Source organism: Oryzias melastigma, linkage group LG17 (genome assembly GCF_002922805.2).
Source record: "Oryzias melastigma strain HK-1 linkage group LG17, ASM292280v2, whole genome shotgun sequence".
Lineage (NCBI taxonomy): Eukaryota > Metazoa > Chordata > Actinopteri > Beloniformes > Adrianichthyidae > Oryzias > Oryzias melastigma.
Window position 1 is genome coordinate 30155339 of NC_050528.1, and position 21533 is coordinate 30176871.

A 21533-nucleotide genomic window follows, 5' to 3' on the forward strand; every position below is an offset into this window, starting at 1 on the left:
TCTTCTTTTTCTACTGTTTACTATTGCATGATTGCCACCTACAGTTGGAAGAGGCGTTTTCTTTTCACAGCTCTATTCCGACATACAATATAAAAGACTTGGTGTGATAGATTTCCAGCCGTGCACAAACTCAAATTAATAACCTCTCTTTCATGATCAATTTTCATACAGTTGGCATGAATTAAAGAGAACGCCATCGAAACGTCACTACCAAAAACCATGACTTATACGCTGAAAAATAGGGTATTATTATGAACTGTTGACAGTTGCAATTTAATTTTTTTTGTTTGCAACAAATGTGATAAATTTCTAACAATAACAAGAAGACCAGAGGGGCTAAAGACTATGATGAATAAGTCAAAAGCATTGTTTGATGTAGTCAGATATGACACATGGAGTATTTCATCCAGTAATATCCTCAAACTATCTTTAACTGATGACAAAGTAAAAAAAACTCACTGCATGTGATTTGGAATTACTCAGCTGTGATGAAGTCAAATAAATGTCATCTCATTCTGAGGGTTTTTTAAAGATAATTTTGTGCTTCTTTGCTGAGTTCCACTTTAGCATGTTCTCTGCATCTGACATGTGTATGTCACACATCTTCTGCACAAACAAATGTTCAGAGGAAAAGTCATCAGTCAATAATAACTACAAGATGCAACGAACGAATATTTATTTTAACAAAAGTTGACAAAAGCCTGCAGTGTCTCCGAGTACAAAGAGTTTTGGCGTTTCTGCAGGGAAATGATCAATCTCTACAGGGCGGGGGTCGGCAACCTTTGACAATAAAAGAGCCATTTGGGGTCATTTACTACTGATCAAAACCTAGAAGGAGCTTAATTTAGCCTTTAAGAAATTTAAATTTGCATTCATGACTTTCTGTTTTTTATAATAAATAGGAACTATGCCTATTTTTTGGCACGAACAAAAGTAGAAATATAAAAAGAACCCAGCATCTCTCAAAATTAGATTTTTTTTATGACCAATATTGTGCAGCATAAGATAATATGTGCTTTTAACTCATAAACGATCAAACTTTGTACCAAAGTTTTTCTTTGCATATAAAATCTGTTCATTCTGGAGGTAGAGTTGAACAAACAAGACGTCTTCAGGTCAACAGGATGTAAAAACCTACATAGTTTATCATCTATGTGCACCTCAGACATCAATTTATACATTTAACTAATCTAAATTAAATAAATGATAATTAAGTTATCCTAATAATGCTATTTACTTTTTCTTTTCTTTTTTTTCTTTTCCCCTCTTTGTCCTCAGCAGTCTTACACTGCTGGGTTTTGTCATTTTAGTTTGAGGTTGGATCTTGGTAGTCTTAGTTTGTGGGCTTTGTTTATTTGTTTTCTTTAGATAGTTTTAGTTAGATAGCCATAAGCAGGAAGCTGCTGTCGACATGTCTGGATCAGCAGTCTCCATTAATTATTTTTTTTTTTGGCCAAAGAGCCACCATGGAGAGATAAAAGAGACACATGTGGATCTGGAGCTGCAAGTTGCAGAGCCCTGCTATAGGGTAACTAAGTTAATTAAAAGTTATTATCCTCGAAAGTTGAACAGCTTGGGGACTACAGGACTTTTTTTTCTCAATAAGTAGCCTAATAAATTATCATTAATTCACTGAAACCGGGCTGCACGGTGGTGCAGTGGTTAGCGCTCTTGCCTCACAGCGAGAAGGCCCCGGTTTGACTCCCGGCTGGGACCTTTCTGTGTGGAGTTTGCATGTTCTCCCCGTGCATGCATGGGTTTTCTCCGGGGACTCCAGCTTCCTCCCACCGTCCAAAAACATGCATCATAGGTTCATTGGTGACTCTAAATTGCCCCTAGGTGTGAATGTGAGAGTGAATGGATGTGTGATTGAGGCCCTGCGACGGACTGGCGACCTGTCCAGGGTGTACCCCGCCTTCGCCCTTCAGTAGCCGGGATAGGCTCCGGCATCCCGCGACCCCGAACGGGATGAAGCGGTCAAGAAAATGGAATGGAAACTCACAGAAACCATGTTTCTGCTCATTTAAAGCCAATCTTTCAGATGTCAAATCAAATCATTTTAATTTACTTCACAAATTTAATCCGCAGAGGTGTCTTGTCAGCATTACAGAGAGGAAATGACGACCAGTTTGCGATCTGCTGTCAATCCTGTTTCTCGAAAAATGGTTTCACAAATTCTGAAGCGTGAGCAATTCACTGTGAACTCAAGCAGTGAGTCACTGAAACCTGGTTTGAAATAAATGGAGGCATCTAGACGCAGCAGAAAGAGAAATAAAACAGGAAGTAGAGAAAACTGAAACAAACAGAAGTACATACAAAAACCACAATGAATATAAAGTTAAAATAAAGATCTACATTTCACAAATTTGTTAGACAGAATATTATTTCCCTCCACACCATGAATGAAAACGCCTTTTCGCCCAATAAAAGCTTTTGTTTTGAGTGTTTTAAATCACAAAAAGATATTTTACCCTTTAAAAGTGTATCTAAATCATGTCAAATGTAATAGACATTTTGTTGAATGCTTCGTGTCTAACCTGAAGATGTCTGTTTCCTCTTTATTAATGCAGCAAAGAAGCAGAAGAACGCCCGAGTGTCATGAGAGAAGCTCAAAGCCAAAAACCTCAGACTTTAGAGACTCTGACACCCTGCTGTTTGGAGTTTCCATCAAGTGAAAATGAGGATGAGTCAAACTCTGCAGCTGAAATGAAGACCGAGGACAATGATGACATTTCTCCTGTTGACTCATTATCTGAAGTACCTCTTTGCACCCCACAACCAGAAACTGTTTCTCCAGAGGAGTTCATAGAGACTTTAGAGAGCCCAAAAGACCCCAGTGAGGGTGATGCCCCCAAAAGTGATGATGAATGTCAACAATCTGTTCCGGAAATGACAGAAACCACCAAAAAACCCTGTCAAGACTTGATTTTTAATGAGCAGGAGAGTGGCGTGTGTCGGGAAAATCACGACCTTTGGATTGACCTTGAGGATGTTGTATGTGAGGTGATAGAGGAGAGGGAAAACGAACAGTCTGAGGCGGAAGGTACAGAAGTCAAGAAAGAGGAGGAAGAGGAGGACAAGCAGACAGGAAGTGGTTCAGAAGAGAAAACTGTGAAAGCCGATGAAGCTGAGACAAACAAGTCTGAGGTTAGAGAAGAATCTGTGGGAGAAGCTGTGAAGACGCCAGAAGAAAAGTTCACAAACTCATCAGCAGGTAAAGCAGAAACAGCAAACCAAGAGACGTGCGATGTGACTGAAGAAGATGGGGATCATAAGATAGAGGGGGTTGTTCAAGGAACAGACAGAGAGAAGAAGGAGCTGGATGGTGAGCTCAGCAGAGCACAGCAAAGTGCAGATAAGTCACCTCCAATGCCTAAAGTCAGGCCTAAAGAAAGCAATGACTCTGGAACGGGTGAAATCGGCATCAGGGGGGTTGGGAGGAAACTGGTGGTCTCCAAACAACCCAAAGTTTATCAAGTCAAAGCTGTGCCTGTGGTGCCTCCTAAACCTCAACACTGCAAAATCACTGCCTTGACCCTGCGGCAGCAGCAGCAGAAAGAGAGGCTGGAGGCTGACAAGGGGAGGGACGGCCCGCCGAGGGTCCAGCCAGAGCCAGACAGGGAGGCAAGAGATGGAGCTGAGGAGAGCCTGGACAGACAGGAGAGGCAGATAATCCTCAGGGAGAGAAGGAGGGATGGGCCCGAGAGAGACAGCAGTAGCAGAAACAGCCCCCTCAGCCTGTGCTTTGATGAGGCCGTCGCCATAGCGACCATGAGACGAGAAAAAGAACGAGCCCGCGAAGGAGAGGTCGATGTCGACAGACTGGGAAAATAAAAAAGACAATATAGAGATCTTATTTGTAAGTACAGTTGATTTTAGCCCTAAAAACGAGGAGTTTTTTTTCATAAAAGTCAGATTTGATGTAGAATGATGATTCCACCTTAAAGCATCAAGAAAGGTGCTGAACAAAACTAAAGATTAGAATCTGCTGTGGACAAAAGGGATCTGCAAAGATGAGATGTAAAGTTTTATTTTTTCTAAGATTTTGTTCTTCAAACTTGACAACAAGTTTAATTAAACATTAAGTGAAAACCTAAAATAAGTGTATGTCCTGCACTATGAAGTTAAATGGATGAAATGTATAAAACTTAATTTTTTTTTCTTTCTATAAAAGTTTTCTCTTTAAAAACCAAAAAAATCTTTTGAAAAGTCACTTAACTTGTTAGCACTAGATCATAGAATTCTTTTATAATTACTGGTTGTCAAAGTGTTTGTACAGAAACACCTTAAAAATACGAGCAGGTGGTTTGAAGCTTTTTTGTGAAGTGATCCAGGTTAGTCTCTCAAAAAATGTCAATAAAATATTTTTCAAAGATTCTGAATGTCCCTTATTGTCTTTGGTTTTTACTATTTACATTTATTGTTTATTTTATTTCATCTCCAGTACGAGCCAGGGTCGAATTTTGGCATTTGAATCTTCCTGTTCCTAATGTGAAAGAAGTATAAATAAAAGCTGCAAACATCTACTTCGCCCTAACTTTGGATATTTACACTATCAGTCAAATGGATGAACATTTGTGAATTGCCCCTGCATTTCCCCATAAGTACTCAATTTTAGGAATTAGAATGAAGTAATTAAGGAAAAAAACACATTAATGTCTTTGGTTTCATTTTTGTATCTGTTCCATTGTTTTTAATAGGGTAGCATGTTGGCTTTAATGAAAATCTAATAAATAAATGTGTACTTCACGTACTAATTCCTTGCATAACAATACTTTAACATGATGGCACTCTTCTAATTAAAATTTGCAGTGTTTGATTATTAGCTTTTTATTGTCGATTTTATTATTGTAACAGGAGTTATGATAAGAGACTTCAGATGCAGCTTATTCCAAAGAGGCATCATCAGTTTCATTAAGATTCATTTTCACTTTACATTTGAATTGAAGAATTAAAACAAGAAAAATGAATAAATACGTTGATAAACTGAGGGAAAAGTACAAGAACTGGCTGAGTACCATATTTTTACAAACTACATTAGCTAAAACTTTTATGTATTCCGCAACATAAAATAGCGGGAATTTTCTTTTTGTGTTTTTAACCTCTTCTTGTGATATTTTTCTCATGTTGGAGGACATATGTTGGGAAAATCAAAATAAAAAATTACATTTCACAGTAATTCTTCATTCAAATTGATTTCAATCAGGAGCAGACGACAAAATGCAGTTGGAAACAGATCTTATTAGAAAATAAGCTGGGTGGGCCACTTCAGTAATGACTTTTTGGGCTGGAGGCTCCAGTTCTACAAGCGGATCCCACCCAGCCTCTATCAGAAGGACTCAGAACCAGCCCGACAGTGAGCAGCCGATCTTCCAAATGCCACATTTAACTCTTCCGCCTGCCAGACGGGGATTCAGCGCTGGTTTTCTTCCCTCTTCCCTCGCCACTACTGAGAAAATCCTGGTCTTTTGCTCTGATCTGAGGTCTAACACACACAAATACCACCACCATCCTCCATAAAACTAAAACATTTGTGGCCCTGCCAGAAAAAGTGGAAATAGTGTGAAGTCTAAAGCTGTCATTGACTTTGAATAGACTACGAGATCATCCTAAACGTTCATTATTGAGAGTAAACTCACTCAGATCTTGTTCAAATGTTTTCTAGAAGTTCTCCTTTAGATAGATCGATAGATAGATTCAACTTTATTGTCATTACACATGTACAAGTACAAGGCAACGAAATCAGTTTGGCATCCAACCAGAAGTGCAATACGCAGTAAGAGCAAGTGGTATAAATATTATAAATAAGTATGGTACAGGTTATTATACAGTATATGGGAAGAAAAAAAAAAAAAAAAAAAACTGAGCAAGATATACATAATGACTGAGGTACTTTGAACATACTATACAGATGAATGATTCGTTAAAAAAAGGGGGAGAAGACTATAAACAGAGACTAGCGAATATACATTACAAAAGAGAGATATATGACGTTAAATAAATAAGGCTATACAAAACGGATGACAATGTCAATTTACAGTGCAAAAAAAGCAAAATAGTATTATTGGAAGTTAAACTGTGCAAACAGGATGTAGCATGTGCAACGTAGATCAATAGTGCCGGAGATGAAAGTGTAAGTTAATAACAGATGCCTGTGAGTTGGTGAGTGGGGGGGTCAGCGGGGACAGGAGGGACAGAGTTCAGGAGAGTCACAGCTCTGGGGAAAAAGCTGTTTCTCAGTCTGCTGGTCCTTGTCCGTAGGCTTCTGAAGCGCCTGCCTGAGGGCAGGAGGGAAAATAACCCATGTGCTGGGTGGGAGGAGTCTTTCAGAATGCTGCGGGCCCGACGCAGACACCGCTTCTTCTGGACGTCCTCAATGGCAGGGAGAGGAGTTCCTGTGATGCGCTGGGCCGATTTCACCACGCGCTGCAGGTGTTTGCGCTCTGCAGCAGAGCAGCTTCCATACCAAACAGTTACACAGTTTGTTAGGATGCTCTCTATCATGCAGTGGTAGAAGTTCACCAGGATGGCTGAAGACAGGTGGTTCTTCTTCAGTGTCCTCAGGAAAAAGAGGCGCTGGTGAGCCTTTTTGATTAGGCTGGAGGTGTTGGTGGTCCAGGACAGGTCCTCTGAGATGTGGGTCCCCAGGAACTTAAAGCTGGAGACACGCTCGACAGCCATTCCGTCCATGTGAATGGAGTCATGCGTGCCTCTTTTCTCCTTCCTGAAGTCCACAATGAGCTCCTTGGTCTTGCTGGTGTTAAGGAGCAGATTATTGTCGGCGCACCATGTGGTCAGGTGCTGTACCTCTTCTCTGTAGGCGGTCTCATCGTTGTTCGTGATGAGACCAATCACGGTGGTGTCGTCTGCGAACTTGATGATGGAGTTGGATCCATGCACCGGTCTGCAGTCGTGTGTGAAGAGGGAGTACAGAAAGGGGCTCAGCACACAGCCCTGTGGCACACCGGTGTTGACTGTGACAGTGGTGGAGCAGATGGGGCCTGACCTCATGTGTTGTGGTCTGTTGGTCAGAAAGTCCATAATCCAGTTGCAGAGGGCGATGTTTGTGCCCAGGGCTCCAAGTTTGGAGATCAGCTTGGAGGGGATGACAGTATTAAATGCTGAGCTGAAGTCAACAAACAGCAAACAAGCATAGGTGTTGTTACTGTCCAGGTGTGAGAGCACAGAGTGCAGTGCTGTGGAGACTGCATCATCTATCATCTTTATCAGCTGACAGCAGTAATTTACTAGAGAAAAGTCACATTCTTGTTTTTCCAGCTCAGTTTGTAGAATTGTAAACAGGAAACAGGCATCTCTACCATTCCAATATGGTGTCCAACTTTGCGTATGCAACAAGCCAGCATGCCACCTGCAAGATTTGGCAAAGCAACCTTTTAACAACCCCAGATATGTACAGGCCTAAATCTAACGCTTTATTTAAAAAATGTTGATTGTGAACAAATCTATTGCATGTCATCACTTTTCATTTAACATTTAATGTTTTAAATATTTGTTTATAGTTTATTTTGTGTAAAAATGTGGCACAAAACTGCATTGAAAAGAGTAGGTGCTGCATGCAGTAGCACCATCTCAACAGAGAGGGCGCTCGTGAGTTTGCTTTTTTTTCTTTGTCTGTTACTAATAAAGTTTATTCAATAAGAGCCCGTATTTAAAATTTTGCTTTGCCTGACTGCAAAAATTGTGATTTAATTTCATTTAAAAATTATTAAAAGTTTGATTTGTACCCAAAACATGAAGCAATAATAAATGGATTACCAATTAACACATTTATTTTACGCTGAAGTCACAAAGAAAGAGAGAATCCCAACCGAGCGCAAAAGCTGAAAGAACGGTTGAGCAGCGTTTTCTTACCCATTCACAGCTCTATGCTGATCTGAACTTCTTGCTGATCTGGAAGACATTAAAATCTCCAGTGAGGAAGAGAAGCTGACACTATTGATCAGTATGCTCTTATGTGTGGCATCTCGGCTGAGGACCGACGAGCAGCTGAGACCTTCATAAATGAGGTTTTACAAAACCTTTATGATTTAAAAACAACCATGAATTTGGTTTGGACAGTAGTTGTTTTCTTCCAAAACAAGCTGATGAATGCAACAAACATTTACTGGAGATCAGCTCAGAGCATGAAAGCTGGGGATGGTTTTTGTCAGATTTCACAACTAGACTGAGCAACCTGTACATTTATTTTGTATTATTTATAGGTCAGATTGTTCAGTGTTTTATGTTTCATATTCTACTTTAAGGCTTGATCATTTTTTTGTTTTCCTTTTTTGAATCCAAAGATCTTTAACGTGACCTTTCCAGATCTTTGTTGTTGAAGCTTTGTTGTCAACGAACTTGAACTCTGAGTTTCTCTCACCTTCAGGTGAATTCCTGATGTCTTTAGTTACTAAAGAGCTAACTCATTTCCACAGGAGAGTGTGACACCACGGTTGGGGAGTGTGAATCCAGACGTCTGCAGGATCAAGCTCAGGAGTAATTAAACATGAACTGATGTGAGCAAGCCTTTAGAAACATCTTTTGGAAACATCCACACCAAAACCTGGAGGACTTTTCTTTTTCTAACCAACTCTCCATCTGTGCAGATTCTGGCAGAACACCGGTTTCCATGTTTGAGCTCCATCTTCAGCCTGTCCCACCGTGTGCACAGAGGAGCAACTCTCTGAAATACGAGAAGAGAGATTTATGCACTATAAAAGTAAGAGACTGTTTTTTATGGAGACTTTGAATTTTGAAGAAAATTGCTGGAAGTAAAAGTTTTATTATTGTTGTATGTTTTTTTGCAGAAATCACATCTGCAGACCTTCCATTCCTCACTAACAGAAGAACATCATGAGCTGCCAACGGCCCTCACAGAGATGCAGAACTGCTCTGCGACTGTGAAGCTGAGCTGGCTCCAGTAACCATGAAAGTGGAATGGAAGAGATTTCTGCAGGAATAAAATCACATTGGCCTCAAATGAACTTTAGCTGCTCTTTGTGTTTGTTGTTTAAAGACGCTGCTAAAATGAGGAGCTAAGCTCAGGCCTACTGTTAATTCTCGTAGAATCACAGAAAAATGGATACTAGAATTCTTCCTTTCTAGAAAATGCTTAAACATTGGTGTTCTTCAAGCTTTCTGACACCAAACACAAACTTGAATGTTGTTCAAAAATGAGTAAAAATAAGTAAGAAAGTCATTTCTTTCAAGTAAAGTTTGTGCACTTTTCAAGATCTTTGAAAGTCAAGAGAAATCTAAAATGTATTTAAACACAACTAACTTGAAATCCAACTAAATATATTTGTTTTATTTAATGTTTCTGTTTTTACTTGCTTAAAATAAACAGATCATCCGAAATCAACATGAATTCAGATCAAAACACCCATATGAGCACTAATGAAGGTCTTTAAGTCAATGACCTTTAACCTTTACAGAGATTCCTTGCATACAGTAGATAAACAGTCACGGGTATCTTGTAATCAAAAAGTCCCACATTTTTAGAGTTTGTTTATAATAATTTGCTTTAGAAATTAAACAAGCATTTAACTTCCTTAAAGAGTTGATAGTATAATAAAATGTAAAACAAAGTATAGCCCTAAGAATGAATTTCACAGCTCAGGACTTATTTTCTAAATATATAGTTCAATGAAACCTGGAAAGCTACAATAACCTAATATTTTTCGACACAGTACTATGTCCCACTTTCTGTCCTACTCACAGTGGGTTTGCCATTTTGTTGGGCTGTTCCTATTTGAAAATCGAGTGCATAATAACTCATTGGGTACTTTTGTTATCTTCATCAAACAAACAAAAAAACATTGTCTAAAAACTAAATAATTAAAGTAATTCAACGTGTGGACCTGTAGGAGTAAATATTTTTTAAATCTCTTTCAGAAAAAGTAATATAAATAAATTATATTATTTGGGAATTCCACTTCCGCTACTATTACGTCACATCCGCCGACATATTTCCGGAAGTAAACACGGCACTCAGAGGCTCCAGCCTTGGCTTTAAACTCCTCTTTAGGCTGTGTTGAGTGGGTCGGTCGGTCTCTCGGTGGGATGCCTTTCACCTCCGCCTTCGGGACGCAGGTCGCATCCATCATGGATGTCCTGACCAAAACTGCGGTGGCAGAGATCACCAAGCTGGCGGAGGAAGGGAGCGTGATTTTACGAATGGAGGTGCAGCGGAGGGACAGTGAGATCCAGGAGCTGCGGAGGAGCCTGAAGGTGATGGAAGCGGAGCTCCATGATGCCCAAGAAGCTGCAAGCCGCACTAGACAGGAGAAGCAGAGGCAAGAGGCTGCAGGGAGGCAGCTGCAGCTGGAGGGTGAGACGTCTGCATCTTTATTTGGGAGGGGAAAACAACAACGAGAACAACAAATGAAATAAATCAGATTTTCCATAGTATGTAATAAGTCTGTTACAAAGTCACATTTTAAAACTGGTTGCAGATTCTTTTTTTCTTTTTTTTTTTTTAACTCTAATACATGTCATTAATACGTATTGTTGTTATTTCAGAAATAACTGTTCTCTGTATTGGTGATTGTTTTTTTTAAGGATGTAAAATGTGTTTTTAGTTCATATCTTACTTGTGTATTTGACAGACACAAATACACATTTAAACTGACACCAAAAGCTAGGAAAACCTTTATATTATAGCCTAACTCGTTAACATAATTTAAAAACTAAATTAAAGGATTGGCAACAGAAAAAATAGGACAACAAACAATATATATTTTGTTAGAGATAAAGAAAGACCTCTGTGATATTTATGCCCTGTTTCCTAGATGTGCAAAATAGTTCATTTGTTTGGGGATTCTCTCTAAATATGCGTTTAAAAACAACAATTCAACACCCAATTTAAAAGAGTTGACACTTTTAGACAGTGCTGCAGGCAATTCTAAATGTTGTTTCTTAATCATGGTTGTATTGTTTGAGTGCTAGGACAGTTGCACACCTGTCACTCATAACATGTAATGTGTTGTTATATTGTCCAGGGAAAAAAAGAAACTGAATAGTCTATTGCAAACAAAAAAATCATTGTCGAGATAATTAAGAACAATGTGTGAATAATATAATACTTCTTTAAAAACATATTTTGAGATTTTAGGTTATTTTATTCTGTAAGAGTCACTGCTGTGTGTGAATGTTTCATGTCTTGTTTTTATTAAAAACTTTAAGTTTTAAATGTATATGTTTAGAACAAGAAAACAATCAATCCTAGCCAAGTTATAAAGTAAATCAGAAGAAACAAAAGAAAATGAATTGGGTTGTTTGTATAGATATACGCATGCACCAGTTTGACACTTTATTCGTGTATATAATAGATTAAGACAATCACATTAAAAGTTTTAAATGTAAATGATAGCCATTTAACACAAACAAAATAACACTTGTCGTACTACAAACTGTATACAATCAAGGTGAATATATTTTAATGCATAAGATCCATTTACTAGTGTATAAAAGTTTTACTTGGGGAATTTACTTTTTCCAAATTTTGGTTCAAATTTTGATTATTTTTGTGGGTCATAGTTTTGTTTTGGTTTGATATGTGATTTGATTTTAAACAAAAATAAAAGATACGGTGGTGCAGTGGTTAGCGCTCTTGCCTCACAGCGAGAAGGCCCCGGTTCGAATCCCGGCTGGGGGATTTGGGACCCTTCTGTGTGGAGTTTGCATGTTCTCCCCGTGCATGCGTGGGTTTTCACCGGGGACTCCGGCTTCCTCCCACCGTCCAAAAACATGCTTCATAGGTTGATTGATGACTCTAAAATTGCCCCTAGGTGTGAATGTGAGAGTGAATGTGTGTGTGATTGAGGCCCTGAGACAGACTGGCGACCTGTCCAGGGTGAACCCCGCCTTCACCCTTCAGTAGCCGGGTTAGGCTCCGGCACCCCCGCGACCCCGAAAGGGAAAAAGCGGCCAAGGAGATGAATGAATGGATGAATATAAGAGATATATAAAATGCTAGGGACAATGGAGAAAAACCTTTCAGTTTGCTCATACAAAACCTGGCGTAATGTAATAAAAATATATATCAAATACAACACGTTCAAACACTTTTAAAGTAAACATACTGGTGGATACAACCACTCACTTACGGTGAGCGGCATATGGTTCAGTTTTAAACCGAGAATGTAGCGTCCTTACAATTAAGAATACCCCAGAGCCCTCAGATCCTCAGATCCTCAGGTGGAGGTGTGCTCAGAGTTGTAGAGTCGTAACAAATTTTAGAAGCAAAAAATAGAGAAATATCCTCCCTGAAGATCTGAAGATTTCATCTACTGTGGAGATGAAGCTAAAGACACGCCTTTTTAATCTTACATTGATTTAAATTATTTTTTTTTCTGTTTAATAGTTTTGTTGTCTTTGGATTATTTCATTTTTGTATTGAGTCGATTAAAAAAAAAGTTAATGCTTTAATTTGGTTGTTCCTATTTATTTATTTTATAATTTTAACTAAATTTGCATTTTTAAAAAGTTAATAAAACATTGATAAAAAAAATATAAATATAGTTTTAGTGAAGTTTGTAATTTGACATTATAATTTTTCATATGACAATATAATTTTTCAACCGTTAACACAATAATTCCAGTAGATTCTGAAGGAGAAAAGCAGCTTTTCTCCTTCAGAATCTACTGGAATTATTGTGTTAACGGTTAAAAGGTTTCATTAAATCAAAATACATAAACACTGGACCTCTGGTGTTAGTGTTATATAAAGTTGGTATTAAAGACTAAGTTTTTTTTTTTTCTTTCAGACAAATGAATGAATGTTTTTCTGTGTGTCAAATACACATAAAACTGTCCTTTTGATTGCAGATATTAAAGAGGATCATGAAGCAGATGGACCGTTCCCCGTGTCCACACCTGCTGATTCCCTCCATGAGCCTCAGAGTGGAATGTATGAGAACCAAAACTTCAGTCCTGTCGTCAAACAAGAGGCAGACGGTGAACTTCCCATCAACACAGCAACAGATGGTGCACAGACAGACGCTCATTTTCCTGCAGAGGAGCAAGATGCTTCAGTCTGGTCTGCTACAATAGAGGAAAGCTCTGTTGTAACTCAACCACACATGCAGATTTCCCCATTACACGTTGAGCAATTTTCTGCCTGCAGAGACTCGGATATTTCCTTTAGTTTTTTTGCAGATGCTCCAAAAAAAAGGGCCGACTACCTTTGTGCGCCATCAAAAGTAGAAGTAACGATGCGTCCTGTTTGCACTAGCAGTAATCTTTCTCCATCTGCTCCTGGAAAACCGTTTAGATGTGAGTCGCTCTCACCTGTCACGCAGAATGGAGCTGCGTTTGCTTCGCTGCAGCCTCAGAGAGCCGCAGCAGGCGCGTCAGGTTTGAATACAGACAACAATCTCAGTATTAGAAACAGCTTGCGGCCTAAAAGGCCCAATACTGTGTGGAGAACCAGCCCAAAGCTCTTTATGTGTTTAGTTTGCAACAAAAATTTCCCTCGCTTGTCTCAGCTGGAAGAGCACAAGAGCACCCACCAGGCCGCCAAACCCTTTCGGTGCCTCCAATGTGGGAAGTCTTTCACCCAGAAGACCCGGCTGAAGACGCACCAGAGCGTGCACACGGGGGAGAGGCCGTTTAGCTGCAAGATCTGCGGCAAGATGTTTTCGAGGCAGGACAACTGTCTGAGGCACGAGCGCTTCCACAGCGGCCTGAAGCCGCACATTTGTCGGCAGTGCGGCAAAAGCTTCACCGTGCTGGCAAACCTCAAAATACACCAAGAGATTCATCTGCAGGAAAGATAGCGCCCACAAGCTCATGCTGCAGAAAGAGAGTGGACATTTATCGCTTTTATTTATTTATTTAAGAAATGTCCTGTTTTACTGAAATCTTTCGTTTGATGAAGATTGAGAGGTTGTTTACTTTAGTTTATCATCACTTCTGTTTTTAATTGCCTCTTTAACGTCCCACTCCGATCATCTTTGATCCATTTTGATTCCCAGTGGTCTTTTAATTATAATTATGCCCTTTTCAGCCCAAAATGTTAAAACCTGTGTTGTTTTCTAGGACCAATTTTCTGTGGGAGTAAGCCTGCCCCTACTTCCCATCATCTATCTGTTTATACTCTCTCCCGCTAGCTTACAGCCCCTCACAACCACAACCTAACACTACTGGTGCAACAATATTGGAGCCATCCAGCTGTACAGTTATGAAGCAGGTACCAGCTCAGACGAGGAAAACAAAGACGTACATGGATCTGTTTGGATAATAAGTGCAAGTTTAATCATAGTTTCGTTTATATATGTCCTTCATTACCAGAAAAATGCCACAAGAACATGTTAAAAAACACAATTGTCATTGGAGTGGGTCTTTAAACTCTGACAAACACTGCTATTATGAGAGAAGGGAAGTTCTAATTTTCTCTGATTGTGCCTAAATGCTGTATATGAAGGATAGTTTTATCTGGTGTGCACAAGAAGCATAGATTTTTTCTTTTTTTTGAAAAAGCTGTTAGCTCCACCCCCACCCCCTCCCCCAGAAATGTACACTGTTAAAACTTGAATTCTGTTGTTTTAAGTAGGAGTATTTGGTGTGGTTTACAAATGATTTTTGTGTCACTTTATTTTTAAAATGTGCTTTAAAGATTTCCTCATTTGATCCATGTATAATTAAATAAAATATCCATATTTCATTCAAGTTTTGTAAATCCATACTTTAAAGAAAAACATCAGATTTGCAATTTCAGCTTTAAAACTGAATTTGGCCATCCATCCACCCATCCTCTGAACCAGCTGAATCACTTTTGGAGACTGTTTTTTCACATGATAGTTTCTGACCAATCAGATTTAAACCCTCATTTGTTGCTAGGTTCATGAGAGTCTGCCTTACGCTCATGCAGTCCGTGCTTCTGTCCTCACTGCTGGTGTTGTGGGAGGCTCTCCATAAAAACACTATTGAATAAACCACAGCCATGAATGGATTAATCGCATTTACGTTGATCCAACCTATCAGAATTTGAGTTAGTCTCTGTAGCTTCATGAGGGCGGGGTGATGACATATTCGCCTCTGATTGGATGATCAAAGCTTTCTATGGGTGACATCACACTCACACAGTGCAGTTCTCTTGTACAGTAAATGGTTGCTTTTTAAATAGTTATTTTTCTTATTAATTTTTTATTCATTCTTTTTTTTTTACCCTGTGGTGCTTTATTTCACAATTACACTTCAACAAAACTACATTTGAAAGGTATAAACCAATCCACGTTTCTTCAAGAAGAGGAAGTTGGCTCTGTATATTTTTTTTTCTCCACCAGGTCTCACTCATAGACTTAATATATAACTCACTCCAAGCCTTTATGAAAAGTTGGCAGAAAATGGATAGATGGAAAGAAATTAGGCCGTACAATTACAAAGATAATCTAATGTTACTTTATTGGATGTTAAACTGGCATATTTTTAATAATCAGATTTCTTCATACAAATTACTCTGGTTCTAAAATAATCTATTACTCCTATGCAGCTTTTGCATTTTTGTGTTCATATAAACATTCTGGACAAAAAGAGACAAAGCGAAAAATTATCTTTGCTCTGATTGGCGGGTCATATTTTAGGACGTGTCGTGATTGGCTGTTCCAGTAGCGGAAGTTGCGTTTCACTTCGCTGTTGCAATGGACCTGTGACATCACTTCCGCAAAACCAAAGCTAGCGTTGTTTATTTACTTATTTATTTAAAATAAACTCTTGACTTTGCTAGCTAGCGCAGAGGTAAGTGAGCAGCCACGCAGAGCAGATGGGGAGAGCCGCGGCCTCTCAGCACTCGGTGTCGGTCTGTGTTGATAAGCTCGCCGCGCCGCGCGGACGGCGCAGCTTCTTCCCAGCCCGTCTTCCTCAGTGACCCGCTCCCTCCGGGATTATGCTGACCGTCGTCGCCCTGCGCGCGCAGATCGCCTCCGTGGTGGACGCGCTGTCGAAGGCAGCCGTGGCGGAGATTTCTAAGGTGGTGGAGGATGGCATCGCGGCGCTGCGGATGGAAATGTGCCACCGAGAGGACGAGATCCAGAAGCTGAAGCGCAGCGTCCAGGTTCTGCACAGCGAGCTGGGGGCTGCTCGGAAGCCGGTGACCCTGTGCCCCGAGCCCCGCGGCAGAGATGGTGAGCACGGGTTCGAATCCCAGTTGCTCCGGAACACCATCAACCGTTTCTATAGGAGAATAAATGACAATATAGGCCAAGACAATCAGATATTCAACAAAAAGTCTTAATAGTTTCAACCTTCCACGAAGAGTAAATTAATTAACGTCACGTGTTCCTCTTCTTCTTTAATTGGCAAACTTCAAAAATAAGTTACATTGTTTAATTGAAGGGCAGAAAGCTAAATAAATACACACAAAAATAAATAAATGGAATAAATAAAATCACCAGGATTTACAGAGCTGTTCACCTCACAAGTGTCTGAAGAAAATTAGTGATGAATCCAGGAATTATTAAAGATTCAAAACAACTTTTAAATAGATATTTTAAGCAAGATGAGGTAATTATTGCTGGTACCAAATACTTTTGTGTTACTGAAATCCTTTTATTCTGATAAAAATGTCTTTAGGTTCAATCAGCCGTAAAGTACTATGGCATGAAAACTTTTGCAGAATTCTGCTTTTTTAAAGTGTTTTAACATGTTTTTGTAGCGTTTTTCTTATTGCACATTGGGGCTGCCATGATTAGTTGACTGATCGACGACTAATCAACTATTAAAAAAGTTGATGACTAAGTTAATAGTCGATTAATTGTTACTTTATATTATATGGAGTCGGAGCGTTGTAATGTTGAAAATTATATTGGCATTCTGCTAGCTTTTTGGACTATTTTGGAGTATTTTGGCATTTAAGGTTTTTTTAGGCTATTTTGGAATTTAGCTAATATTTAATCTACATATTCAGCTTAAGTTTTGGCTAACTCAAGCTTGTTTAAAAAAAATAGGCTGTTTTGGAATTTTGCTAATAATTTAACTATATGCTAGTCGTTTTGGCAAATGTAGGATTTTTTTTGGCTAATTTTGAGTTTAGCTAATATTTTCGGTGCGTGTTGGCTATTTTGGCAAATTGAGGCTTTTTTTAAGGCTATTTTGGAGTTTAGCTAATATTTCAGCAATATGCTAGCTGTTTTGGACAACTTAGGCTTTTTAAAAAAATTGAGGCTAATTTGGCCAACTGATATCTTAGCTGGCTATCAGCTTCAGCGTTTTCAACTATCAGTCTCAGCATCTTCAGCTATCGTCACTAGCATCTTCAGCTGCCACAGTCAGCCTACAGCGTTTACACTAGCATTATCGTAGATACGTTTTTAATTAGTTTAAAACTAATGGGGGTTAAGATTTGTGTTAAGTAAAATTAAGCTTAAAATGACATTTCTTTTTTATTTTTAATTAGGAGCATAGGAAACATTGCAGTTAGAAAAAGAGCTTATGGGATGTAGAAAACGCACTGGGCGGCTACATGCTCCCTGTTTTGATGGATCCGCTTGATGAACGTATTTGTTTTCCTCGTCTGAGCTGGAATCTGGATCAAAACTGTACGACTGGATAACTCCAATATTGATCGCCATTTTTGTTGCACTGCTAATGTTAGGTTGGGGGTTGTGAGCGGCTGTAAGCTAGCGGAAGAGAGTGTAAACAAAGGGATGATGGGATATTAGCTGAGGCTTACCTCTGTACCAACAGTCCCATCCACAACTCAATTTCTGATAAACTCCTGCCACTGCAGAAAGTTTTTTTCTAGAGAAAAACAGATTTGTTGACTTTTGCTAAAACAGCACTATTATAAGGAAAAGACCACTGGGAACTAGGGCTGCCATGATTATTCAACTAATCAATGACTAATTGACTATTAAAATAGTGGACTACTAATTTCATAGTCAATTAGCTGTTACTTTATATTATTTGGAGTAGGAGTGTAGTAAAGTTGAAAGTTTTAATGGTATTATGCTAGCTTTTTGGATTATTTTGGCATTTATTAAGGATTTTTAGACTATTTTGGAATTTAGCTAATATTTCATCTACATGCTAGATGTTTTGGCTAATTTAGGCTTCCTTTTGTTTTTTAGGGCATTTTGGAGTTTAGCTAATATTTCAGCTACATGCTAGCTATTTTGGCTAATTAAGTTTTTTTTTTGTTTTGTTTGTTTTTTAGGGTGTTTTGGAATTTAGCCAATATGTCAGCTACATTCTAGCTGTTTAGCAAAATTAGGCTTTTTTTTTTTAATTTTTAGGATAATTTGGCATTTAACTAATATTTTAGCCAGCTATCAGCTTCAGCGTTTTTAGCTATTAGTTTCAGTGATTTCAGCTATCAACTTAAGCGTTTTAGTTATCAATTTAGCATGTCTTCAGCGGCCAAAATATTCTTACAGCATTCACACAGGTAATGCTATATATTCATTCATCTTCTTGTCCGCTTCTTCCCTTTCGGGGTCGCGGGGTGCCGGAGCCTATCCCGGCTACTGATGGGCGAAGGCGGGGTTCACCCTGGACAGGTCTCCAGTCTGTCTCAGGGCCTCAATCACACACACATTCACTCTCACATTCACACCTAGGGGGAATTTAGAGTCACCAATTAACCTATGAAGCATGTTTTTGGACGGTGGGAGGAAGCCGGAGTCCCCGGTGAAAACCCACGCATGCACGGGGAGAACATGCAAACTCCACACAGAAAGGTCCCAGCCGGGAGTCGAACCGGGGCCTTCTCGCTGTGAGGCAAGAGCGCTAACCACTGCTCCACCGTGCTGTCCATGTAATGCTCTATATCTAGTTTTTAGTTAGATTAAAGCTAATGATGGTTAAGATGTGTGTTTTACATCCACTTGTGAATGACCCGATTAGTCAACTAATCTGAAAAAATAATCAGTGATTAGTCGACTATTAAAATAGTTGCTTGTGGCATCACTACAGGGAACGATTTGAAAATAGATCAAAAGATGATTGAAGTGGGACTTTAAGGGATTTATATTTGTGATTTCATTCCCAAATTATTTCTGACCATCCATAAACCAGGATTAGGAATTCTATTAACCGCTCTTACCTATTTTTAAAAACAAATAATAAGGTTTTCATATTTATCATTTGACGGCAGTTTTAGAAATCTTTAGCTTATTCAATGTTAACTTTTTATCCAAGCATTTGTCTGTCACTGCACCAACTTTAGTCAATTATTTGCTTTCTTCAAAAATTTCCATCAATTTTCCAACTTCTGCTGCTAAATTAGCTTCAAATGAATCACTCATTGGTTTCTGCATTTATTTGCTGTTGTACATACTTTACATCTGTCAGCATTCACACATTGCTTTCTGCACAGCCTTGATTTTTGCTTTTTCCAACAGAAAGTCAAAGTTGTTTTGGCAACGGGAGGACATTTCCTGATGAAAGCTACAGCTCCTTGCCTGCTCCTCAAGTTCAGGTGAAAAGTGAACCCATGGAAGGGGGAGGCGAGGAGAGCAGGAGGGAACCCGACAAGCTGACGGGAGGATTTCTGCAGGAAGGTGGACCCTGGAGACACGAGGCTGGATGCAGCAGCTCAGATCATTTAGCTTTGCCGTGCCCTCCCGAGTCCTCTTTTGGCAGAAGTCTGGACGTGTCCTGCGGTGGTTCTGGGGGGTTTCCGCCGAACCCGTTCAGTCGTGGTCTGCTGAGTTTCAGCCAGCATCGAAACGCAGCAGCTCGCAGAACGTCTGTCAAGAGGCTGATGTTTAAGAAAGGATTTTTTTGTCCGTACTGCGGCAAATACTTTGAGCGCTCCGGGCACCTGGAGAGACACAAGAGGATTCACACCGGCGAGAAACCGTACCTCTGTGACGTCTGCGGAAAGCGGTTCAATCAGAAATGCAGCCTGAAGGAGCACACCAAGATTCACAATCGATGTAAGTAGAACACTGTCTCTGTAGAAGCTTTATAAAAATGATCTTTGACTTATTATTTAGAGCTCTTCAGGAGTGAGGTGCATTCTGAGTAAATGTTAGTTGATCTTTGCTTCCACTGAGCGGTCCGGTCACTGAGCGTTTCCATTGTAAAATGGACCCATTAAACAGTTCCGACCTGTACCTCTTGAGGGCCCCCATCCGTTGTTGGTCCATCGAAAAATAGAACGGGACGGTTGTTGCAGGAGCCATCCACTGATTGGCAGAGAGTGATGACAGCTTCATTGTAGCGCTAAGCTAGTGTTTCCGTTTTCCTCTTTACAGCGATTTTCTTCTTGGTCGTCCACAATCTTCTTTCAAACAACATTAAATTTCTGTTATACTTCATGCACCAGAAATAAAGCGATAAAAAAGACGAGCTGCTGGATGATCTTAGTTGTTGTTGCTTTTCTTCTACAATGATGCAATGACACACTAGCGGTCTACACCACGCATGTGTCGTGAAAACAAACCACTCAGTGGAAATGATGTTTAATTGGGTGGAAATGCTCACCAGAATTAACTGGTCCATAGCGTACCTCTCCTCAACGGACTGGACTGCTCAGTGGAAGCGAGGCCCACTCTGGTAAAAATTGTGTTTTTAACATGTTCTTCTGGCATTTTTCTCATGATGGAGGATGTCTATAAAGAAGACTAAAGTCCCCCTCTGATAAAAATCCTGTTTTTTGAGTTTTTAACATGTCTCTGTGTGGCATTTTTCTTCTGAAAGAGAACAAATGTAATAAGAACTTCTGAGCATTTCTCCTTTTAAATCAATCAAAGTGTCTTGGACAGACTCTGTTTGAATGAATGATCTTCTTTCCATCAACAGCTCTGCTGCACATGCACTAAACCCTCATCTGTTCCTAGTGTCTAGTTCAGGTTCTGGAGAAGAGAAGATGGTATCTTCACATTGACTGCAGTCAAATGAGCCGCCGTTCACATTTCTGTGGTCAAATCAGCATCACTGGATTTTTGGTGTGAGTTTCATCCAATACTTACGGTAGCAGGACTGAGAACGCTGGAAAATCTCCACCAGACTCCACGGAGCTTCTTGATGTGACCACGGAAATGTGAACGCATTTGACCGCAGTTGGAAAGGATTGTAAATCAATGAAAGAGCATTTTGATGTTAGCTTTGATTATTTTATCAAGAACTCTGAGAAACCAATGATTGAATGTATTGATCACAGTCAATAAACATTGGAGAATTAGCTAAAAGAGTCTTTGGTGAACTGGAAGGAGAAAGAATCAGGATTTTGGAGGAAGTTCTGTCCATGAAGATCTTCACTTCCTCGTCCAGCTGACATCCGGATCAGAACCATACGACTGGACATTACCCAGATTGATGGATGTTTTTATGTAGCAGCGGTGAAGATTTATGCTAGAGAGACACAGAGCTATCATACTCAGAGAGAGGGGGGATCAGGGGCGGAGCTACTCAGCTCAGCTCCAAAAGCCACACCCCCTCAGAGGAGATTTTGGAAACATAGGCTTCAGATCAACATAAACAATTACTTTTTATGACATTTAGGTTGAGGGATTTTGGTTAAAAACTTCATAATCATTAAAACACTATTGAGAACGTTTTTTTTGTTTTGTTTTTTTTTTTTTTAATAA

The 21533-nt window shown here is 39.5% G+C and overlaps 3 protein-coding genes across 5 annotated transcripts in view; all 3 read left to right on the forward strand.

Moving 5' to 3' along the window:
* si:dkeyp-68b7.12 (rho GTPase-activating protein 30) overlaps window positions 1-4375 on the forward strand; it is a 21347-nt gene extending 16972 nt beyond the window's left edge. For both annotated transcript variants that reach the window (XM_036216455.1, XM_024281187.2), the window contains one exon: window positions 2571-4375. In XM_036216455.1, coding sequence (XP_036072348.1) covers window positions 2571-3834 — 1264 coding nt within the window. In that variant the 3' untranslated portion in view covers window positions 3835-4375. The remainder of the gene's footprint in view (window positions 1-2570) is intronic.
* Window positions 4376-9726: 5351 nt separating this feature from the next.
* On the forward strand, window positions 9727-14035 carry LOC112151470 (zinc finger protein 544). Its single transcript, XM_024280437.2, has 2 exons — window positions 9727-10330; window positions 12829-14035. Exons 1-2 carry the CDS (start codon window positions 10063-10065, stop codon window positions 13776-13778), a joined length of 1218 nt encoding a protein of 405 aa, XP_024136205.1. The 5' UTR covers window positions 9727-10062; the 3' UTR covers window positions 13779-14035.
* A 1559-nt stretch (window positions 14036-15594) lies between these two features.
* Window positions 15595-21533, forward strand: part of LOC112151420 (zinc finger protein 236) — a 15063-nt gene continuing 9124 nt past the window's right edge. Inside the window, exons 1-3 of one of the 2 annotated variants that reach the window (XM_024280368.2) lie at window positions 15596-15738; window positions 15841-16124; window positions 19341-19877. In XM_024280368.2, the coding sequence (XP_024136136.1) occupies window positions 15887-16124; window positions 19341-19877 (775 nt within the window). In that variant the 5' untranslated portion in view covers window positions 15596-15738; window positions 15841-15886. Of the gene's footprint in view, window positions 16125-19340; window positions 19878-21533 lie in introns of both variants that reach the window. The other variant, XM_036216402.1, reaches the window with a different exon arrangement.